Source organism: Chenopodium album, chromosome 11 (assembly GCF_948465745.1).
Source record: "Chenopodium album chromosome 11, dcCheAlbu1.1, whole genome shotgun sequence".
Classification (NCBI taxonomy): Eukaryota; Viridiplantae; Streptophyta; class Magnoliopsida; order Caryophyllales; family Amaranthaceae; genus Chenopodium; species Chenopodium album.
In genome coordinates, this window is record NC_137844.1 from 41,341,518 (window position 1) to 41,350,322 (window position 8,805).

An 8,805-nucleotide genomic window follows, 5' to 3' on the forward strand; every position below is an offset into this window, starting at 1 on the left:
TCACGCTTCTTGCCATCTAAGTTAGCAACAAACCATGCCCCATCCGTCTATCCATTCACATAAATACACGAATTCATATTTAGATTGAGAATTAAAAAAATCCAATCCAAAAGCAAAAGAGAATCATAATAAGACTCTTTAAATTCTCTTTTTGATATATTCAACTTTATGTTCCAAATTATTATACAGTATACGTGCTGTAAACTATATAATCCTCAATTAAAAAATTGCTAGCTTCAGTCACATTTTAATTGGTAACAATCGGGGCATTGCCTGGGCCGCACACTAGTTTGTATTGAAAAGGTGACTACTTGCTCTTATAGTTTATGATAGACTGATGACACATCGACACTGATAAGGAAAAAGCAAAGTAAGTACATTTGATGTTTCTTCCGTTCTTACACTTTGCTTGCTCATATCGTTTGCGTTTCAGAAATGTTATCGTCCTCCCTGATTGTCATCTCAGTTCAAGTTGCTGCGTTTCGTTCCTCAGAAATCCATGCCTTTTCATTGCCGCCTCATTGTAAGAACTTCCCATCTTCAACAGAAAAAACATAACAATTAACAGTAACACACTAGAAATTAAAACATTTTGATATCGAGTAACATGGAGTAACTGATTTGTTCTGTATTTACCTGTGTCACTATTGCATAAAGTGGTAGAGTGCTATAACTACAAATAGTTTGAACAGCCACCCTTTAACACAAGAAAACGAGATCGACATGAGATTTAAATTAGTATATTTATAATCGATATGATGTGATTCATTAATAATAAGATAAACAAGCAAAAGGATTTGTATTACATTATACTTATTCTACCATATACATATTTTGCTTCACCCATGACACACGAGTGGAAGCCGAATTTAAGCTGTTACATACATACAGACAAATAACCAAGATGTTGTCAGTATTAAGAAATTTTTATAATCTGGATTGACTTGTAGTTAACAAGGGATTGAGGGTCTAACCAGTGTCCAGAAAAAAATAGCAAACCCAAACGAATTCAGGAATAGGATGACATGGATCAAGCAAAGGACAAATTTAGGTTTGCTGAACCAAAAGTATTCATCTGACGGTTGAATTCTTACTTCTCCGACAAGCACGGAATGTCTTTGAGCAACATAGATAGCCAACTCTGTGATCACTTGTTCTAGTTTGGTGCCAACAATAAGTAGGATCTGTTGATTCAAATCAACTGTTAGTTTTATGTATTTCTAGTAAATAAGTTAACTTGTAATATGATCTGCAATGCATTCATAAACACTGTGTATACTTTGTTTTGTACTACTTACAATCAGGGGGATGAATGATATCCAAAAATATATGTTCCAACCTGCAATTAGTGTTAATCAATCAAAAATACATACAGCCATACCGTGTGTGCGTGTGTAAATATGTATACTAGTCCTCCTTACTTGCTACATTGAGTGTCAAGGAAGAGACAACCATAATCCAAAGAAACCAACTGTAGCCAAAAAAAAGTAGTAAACATTAGAGAAGGAAGAATGAGATATGTTATATAGAGTACTAGTATGAAATGTACTTACCTGATTGAGACAACTTTCTTAAAATCAGCTTCATAGGCATACACCATGTACTTGTGAAAGTTAAATGACTGATTCGCGTTGCAGTGAGTCTGCAGAAGACAAAAGGATCTCGGTGTTACAGAACATCAATCAGAGAATGCTGTGAAAAGAACTCTATTCAAGCCTAAAGCCTTCATGTCATTTTACAGGGAACTATTACCAGAATGAAGCCCAATCTCATTGCTGTGTAATCTGCTTTTGTCACTATCCCGGCTAGGTGCTTAAAGAATGACATCTGAAAGAAAAATGTGAAAGTTATACTGAGACTTCCTCTATGGTTTATAATATATGTAAGCAGGCAAAACTTATTGCCATATACTTGTTAATAAGAATCAATCGAGCCAAGCCATAATCAACTTAGTACTTCCTCCATTCTTTTTATCCGAAATATCGTTTATTTCTTTTTTCATCAGTTTCACTATTTTTTCTCTAAAGTTGTGAAAGTTACTTCAGAGTTTCACTTCTGGAGTTTGCGTTCCAAGAAATCAAGTGCATCATTGCATTTATGGGATGTGCAAGTTTATAAATTTCGCTACTGCTTTGAATGACTGACATGATGTCTTGTCTTTGTATAAGCTAACTTTGGCCATTTCTCTTACTTTCATTAGGTTTCCAGTGAAGAATATGTATCTAAGCATCATTGCATTACAGTACTGTATATTACTTTGTAACTCTTAAGCATGATTTTATAAATAAACATCAAATAGTGAACAGACAATTGCAAATGTTGATTAGTTTCAAATCAACCTCAAGTGATTTAAATTTACTCACCGCATAATTTCGTTTCTTAGCATCAACACCTTCAAACCGCTCCTTAATAAATGTAAGGCTTCTGATATCGATGACTCTGTCTGTATCTGTATGAACATGATCATCATAGTCTTAAATTAAAATGCTTGGAAACTTATTGGAATCAACTCTTAGCATACAACTAGCTATCCTATGGAAAGAAACATGAATAGCTCACAAAGGATTACCGGTGTTAACATCAATCTGCCTTCTTATAGATTCCTCCCACTTCCACCACTGACTTATCTACAGCTTGCAATGCACACAAGAAGAGAATCATTAGATCGGAAGCTTTTCTTACTGTATGATGTCTCGAAACCACTCAGATTTGCATTGCAGAAAAATTCACCTTCACTTCTCCCAGAAGAACTGTGACTGTACAGCTTATCAGATGGACAATTGCTAGTATAAATATAAGGTAATGCAGCTGATGAAGTACACCAACAGATACAAAAGGGGCCTTTCCCTGCACATCAACAGGTGGGAATGAGCGAGCTAGTAATGGGGCCGATGACAATCATGGCATGTGGAAGTTTTTCTTTAATATGCTTTGTTGTTCATCCATTAATATTGTAAGATACAGTAGAATAGTTTACTGTTAGTTTCTTATGGAATCATAAAAACCTCGTCATACATTAAGCATTTTCTTCTGTTTTCGTGCAATGTATTCCTACTGTTTTACTGAGCAAGATTACACAGTAAGAAAGTTGGTATTTCAATATCTAAATATGGCAAAATGCCCTATCATTCTAAAGACTAAATAAAAAAAGACAATATTCCTGCTGATATAACAAGGGTAAAAAAATGAAGGATTCTACTTATGTTTCAGGCAAACATTGTTAGCATGAGGCATGACAGATTTCAGACACAAAAGAATACCGTTGGGCAAGAAAAAGTGGCCTCCTCAGCTAGAAGGCGGCGTCCTCCACTAGGAAGGAGAGAGATCTGAAAATGGGAGATATCAATACTGGTTGACTTTTCAACATGACAAGGGATCCACTTCTTGGCTAATTTTTCTGATATGCACGTACTTGCAATATCATCTTGGAAAACAGCCAGAAGCAGCGATACAAACCCCAACAGCATCAACTCTGCAAAAGAGAATGTATGTTTAGAACTCAGTTGTATAAAAACAGATGCAAAAGAAGACGTGGAACTAGAAGTAAGTTGGTAAATATCCTTCTTTGATCTTCTGTAAGGCATCATAAAGGGGCTTCTTTTCCTTTCTTTTCAACATCTGCAAGCGTTTTAATTTATGGATTTAGCTTCGAAAGATAGCAATATATAGAGAATAAGGTCTGAGGCCTATGGGAGGGGCAGGAAGAGACTTGCCTGACCGAGGAAACTAAGAAGTTTTTCGATGAACCAAGAAACAGCAACCATCAGAAACACCACTGCTCCAATGATCCATGATGGTGTAGACTCAAACGATGGCCCTCCTTCTCCTCCTGCCATCTATCTGGTTTTCGGTGTCACCCTTTCCTAATTGTCTCTGTGATTAGATTCCTAACATAATAATATATCTTTCGTGATGAATGTGCTTGCACATCTTTGTTCAGGACAAATGGTAATTATTAACTAGTTTATATTAGGAAGATTCAAAAGTTGTCTACTAAGTTTCAAAGTCAATCCCAGCTTCTTTCTCAATTCTCTGACTCATGGCTACTTGCTTTCTAATTGCTAAGATAGTGCTGTTTAAGTTGCAGTTGAAAATCATTTGAAGATTATCTATTTGATTTCAGCACAAACTTTTTTGTTTAATATAGCTTGTTAGTTGAAGAATATGTCCCACGATTGTTTTTGTGTCTACAGCACAAGTATTAACTTTAAAGATGTATATCGAAGTTTTTCTCATTAATTAGAAGTGTGCAGAATCCATATTTGATTTGTTCAGAATTAGCCAATCATACAGTGATATTTCTTTTTGTGATAGAAAGTCTGGATTAAAAGCTCTGTATCTAAGTTAGCATGGCCATATATATGTTCTGAAATAAGAATAATTATGCTGTCTAACCCTTGACTCGTTATTTTAAAAGTCAAAACAGGTGACCATTAGCTAGATTGTCCGGCTGCTTAGTGCATCTTTATCTATTGCTATCAATATCCCTACATTGCAATCTCATAGCTTATGCTCATGTATAACCATCGTACATTTTCTGTACCTCGGTTTCTGATTTCAGACCTCTTTCAAATTGCTTTTTCTCCATAAATGATTGACCAAGATCATAAGCTCTATATGCAGCTCTATCATGTCTGCAACTAAAGGATTTTTTTTTAAAAAAGATGGCAACTTGCCTATGTGTTATGATGTTTACTAAGTCATGTGTCGTACATTCTCATTCTTCTGCGTTTGTCAAGCAAGTATATGCAGGATGCAGGTTGTTATCTATTTGTATGCAAAGCAAATTGCTGTTCTATAATGCCATCTGAAGATTTTTTTTCTGTTCCCACGGTGATACTTACGCATAATATGTTATTAGAGCTATAGTAAACTCATAAAGTGAGATAATTAACAATTTAATGGGCTGATTGTTAGCTCTAGGCAAAAATAAAACTCTTAGTACTTCTATAAACATGTACTACGTACAATATTTCCAATCTGCAAGACCTTGTAACACTACAATGTTGTTAATCTATACATTTTCACGCATGACATTCTTAAGTCATATTTATAAGTGGCTTACAACTAGTCACGCATAACATCGATTGCAATTTGAAAGAATTCAATGTTGTTCCTGGTGATTGGCCATCTCAATTGATGCTGCTGCATCGGCTCCTTCTGCAGTCCGGTCTGCAGTGGCATTAGGTCTGTTAAACCCACTGCCATATCTTTCCATAGCCTCCTTATTGTATGAACTTCCCATCTTTAATAACGAAACAACACAGTTAATACATGTTGGGATGATCCCCCCAAATCCCAAATCAATAAAGAAAGAACTATGCAGTAGATTTTAGAAGCTAGAAAGTAGTAGCTTCAACTTTTTTTTTTTTTTTTAAAGGAATTATTGTGATTGTCATTAATCTCCTAAAAATACTGATCTGGACATCAAGACTGTGGATTTTCTCCTTACTCGGGAGGGGTTCTCCGCGTAAGAATCTTGTGTGTGTATGGTTTTTTTTTTTATCACTTTGTACTTTATTTACTCTCGATAACGATCACTAGCTAGAAGGATGATATACCTGTGTGACAACAGCAAAGAGCGGTAAAGTTCGTTCTGTAACTGCAAATGGTTTGAACCAACAACCTAAAGCAAGGAAATACGAAACAAGGTTAATTAGTCTAGAAGTGCAAAGACTGGTAAATAATAATAATAATAATAATAATAATAATAATAATAATAATAATAATAATAATAATAATAATAATAATAATAAAATAAAATAAAATAAAATAAAATAAAAAGAGGTATGAAAGTAATGTTACATTAAAATGATTCTTGGGAGCGCAAATATTGTTTTGCCCATTTCGCAAGAGTGTAAATCGAACTTAAACTGTTACAGATCATGTGTCAAGATCAAGTTAAGAACTTGAGATAATATCATTAATTTCGAAATAGTAAATTAGTTTCAAGGTGGTAAGATCTAACCCATGTCCAGAAGTAGATTGCAAACCCAAATGAATTAATGAAAAGTATGGTGTGGATCAACAACAGGACAATCCTGGGTTTGTTGAACCAAAAGTAGTCATCTGTGGTTGAATTCTTAGTTCTCCGAAAACAACAGTATGCCTTTGAGCTATATAGATAGCTAGCTCTGTGATCACTTGTTCCAGTTTGGTGCCAACTACTAGTAAGAGCTGGAGATAAAACTCTTTGCATTAAAACGGAGTGGTGAGAACATCATGAGAATCTACTTCATTACAGAGAACAAACAAAGAGGAATACGGGGAAAACAAAAAAGAACGGAGGAAATATATGTAAACTTCGGGATCAAAGCTTACAAAACATAATGAATGATTGAGTAATACTGATTGCTTTATCTATTAATACTTGCAATAAAGGGGATAAATGCAATCGCAAAATATATATTCCATCCTGCACATGGAACAAATGAAGTTAAGACAATCCAAAGCACCATTCATTTATATAAACCATACATTTGAGGAAGATAGGGAGTCTATTATGTTAGATAACATAGAACATTCAGTGTCAATGAAATAACCACAAACCGCCACATGAACCAACTGCAGCCAGAAATAATGCAGATATTCATAAGAATGAATGATTGAGGACCTCATGAATTACTTAAAAAGTGATTTACCTGATAGACACAATTTTATTAAAAGTCTGCTTCATATGCGTATACGATGTATTTGTGAAAGTTGAACCTTAGATTTCCATCACAATGTGTCTGCAAAAGAAATAAAGATGAGCTCATGAATCCGCGATTTTATTATTTTTACTGTGTAAAAATCGAATGAGATAAAGAGCAGTGAAAAGAAACTGTATATCCATAAAATTATTTTGTTTATGTTCTCTATAAATATGAAGTGTAGTTAAAACCAATTATTCACTCCATCTATTTGTAAAGACTTGATAACGATTACCAAAATGAAGCCCGTTCTCATAGCTGTGTAGTCGGCTTTTGTTACAATCCCAGCAAGGTGCTTGAAGAATGAAATCTGAAGGCAGAATGTAATATAAATAAAGCTGTAGATAATTTGCCCTCGTCTACTTAAATTATACCAATTCTGATTCAGGGAACATATACTTATATCCATACTGGATTGTTGAGAACAAGTGATAATAACAAACTCTACATACCACATAACATCTAACCGGTCCTTGATAAAGGAGAGGCTTCTAACATCTAGTACTCTGCAATTGTTACCTGTATCCCAAAAAAAATAAAAAAAAATAAATTGAGATCCACAATACAAAGCTGGAACAGTAATAATTCTGATCAGAATTCTAATAAAATAAGTAAAAGGGTTATAATTCATTACTATAATCTGCATCAATCTGCATTCTAATAGCATCTTCCCACTTCCGCCACTGAAATATCTGCAGCTTGTGAATTGTTATGACAGTAGAATATCATTAGTATCAAATTTGGAACATGGTTTATTGGCATAAGTTCATACATCTAAGCTATGGATGGCTCTTGTGCACTCAGAGATGATATGCTTAAGAAATTACCTTCATCTCTCCAAGAAGAACTATCAGGATACAGCTCAGTACGTGGACAACTGCTAATATAAAGATGAGGTAATGAACGTCATGAAGGACACCACTCGATATGAAAGGTACCTTTCCCTGCAAATGTAAAGACAACGAATAGGCTTTGTAATGTTTTTCTGTAAAAGTCATGAATCTTGAAAGCCGTCAATTACAGTATCTGAGAGCATATATGCTTGGAAGTAGTCAGTAGAGAATCATGTCAATACACTACTTAGCCGCTTGCCTTCTCATGAAATGTACAAATTCACGGTAGTTATCCGTTGACAATTTTCAGACAGTACTTGCTGGATATGAGAGTGTCATACCTGGTCGCAGTTAGGCTCACTACTGCCAGCTAAAAGGCGTCGTTTTCCTCCTGTGATAAGACCGGGAGGGACTGCATCATGACATGGGAGCCATTTGCGAGCAAGCTTTTCTGGTATACACTTTGTATGAATCTTATCTCCAAAAACAGTAAGCAGCAGAGATATAAACCCCAATAACATCAACTCTACAAGATCAAAAAGTTGTACAAGACAGCAGTCAGCTATCAGCATCCTACAAGAATCAAACAAAGGCGAAAATTTTATCAAGAAAATCACCTTCCTTAATCTTCTTCAAGGCCAGATTAAGAGGTTTCTTCTCCTTTCTCTTCAACAACTACAAACATGAAACACAGCACGTATTTTAGTAATTGTCAGCTCTGAAACAACGTCGATTAGTTGAAGAGAGTAAAGAACACTTGCCTTGCCAAGGTAACTCAGAAATTTTTTGATGAACAAAGAAATAACAACAATCATAAAAACTGCTGATCCTATCACCCATGATGGTGTAGACTTAAAGTCCAGCCCTCCTCCTCCTCCTCCTCCAGCCATCTCTATCTTCCTTAAACAAGATTAGACGACTAGTACCGGACTTCTTTAAATAGTACTCGCATATTTAGTAAGCATGATGTCTTCATTTCAATGACATAACAACATTAACGTGTATTATAGGGCAATACACAATTGACCCTTTGAAATTTCTAAAACATTAGTAAACGCTAACTTTCTGTTTTGTTCTTCTTAGAGATTATATTTAATGTCTGATGTCGACTTATCTTAGAGATGGTTTATGGCAAAGATCTATTCATTAGTTAATTGTTCGCATTCACTAAACAACAAATAGTAGATGACTAGATGTTATACGCAAGGACTGAAGTAGCATGTCCGAATTGAAACTTTCAAAGTCACCCTCCTAGCAACGGTTGTTCATCAATCCAAAAC

General features: G+C 35.0%; 2 protein-coding genes and 1 long non-coding RNA gene across 4 annotated transcripts; all 3 read right to left on the bottom strand.

The window, feature by feature from the left end:
• Positions 1-205: 205 nt before the first annotated feature.
• LOC145566624 (MLO-like protein 1) lies at positions 206-1,205 on the bottom strand (the record flags this gene model as incomplete). Its single annotated transcript, XM_081625983.1, has 4 exons — positions 206-538; positions 637-697; positions 807-874; positions 975-1,205. Coding segments are annotated over 4 exons (441 nt in total), but the record flags the coding sequence as incomplete, so codon positions are not given.
• A 12-nt stretch (positions 1,206-1,217) lies between these two features.
• Positions 1,218-8,563, bottom strand: LOC145566625 (MLO-like protein 2). The gene is made up of 15 exons (XM_081625984.1): positions 8,287-8,563; positions 8,143-8,200; positions 7,867-8,051; positions 7,520-7,636; positions 7,327-7,384; positions 7,092-7,211; positions 6,928-7,002; positions 3,261-3,472; positions 2,731-2,847; positions 2,570-2,627; positions 2,364-2,449; positions 1,753-1,827; positions 1,554-1,642; positions 1,422-1,471; positions 1,218-1,339 (listed from the first exon to the last, which is right to left on the bottom strand). Exons 1-15 carry the CDS (start codon positions 8,413-8,415, stop codon positions 1,233-1,235), a joined length of 1,536 nt encoding a protein of 511 aa, XP_081482110.1. The 5' UTR covers positions 8,416-8,563; the 3' UTR covers positions 1,218-1,232.
• On the bottom strand, positions 5,037-6,670 carry LOC145567575 (uncharacterized). Of its 2 annotated transcripts, none has more exons than XR_014095697.1 (5): positions 6,642-6,670; positions 5,969-6,415; positions 5,806-5,873; positions 5,562-5,626; positions 5,037-5,245 (listed from the first exon to the last, which is right to left on the bottom strand). It is a non-coding gene; the product is annotated as an uncharacterized LOC145567575 (long non-coding RNA). The 2 variants fall into 2 exon arrangements; XR_014095698.1 differs by having other exon boundaries at positions 5,969-6,177; positions 6,322-6,660.
• Positions 8,564-8,805: the final 242 nt, after the last annotated feature.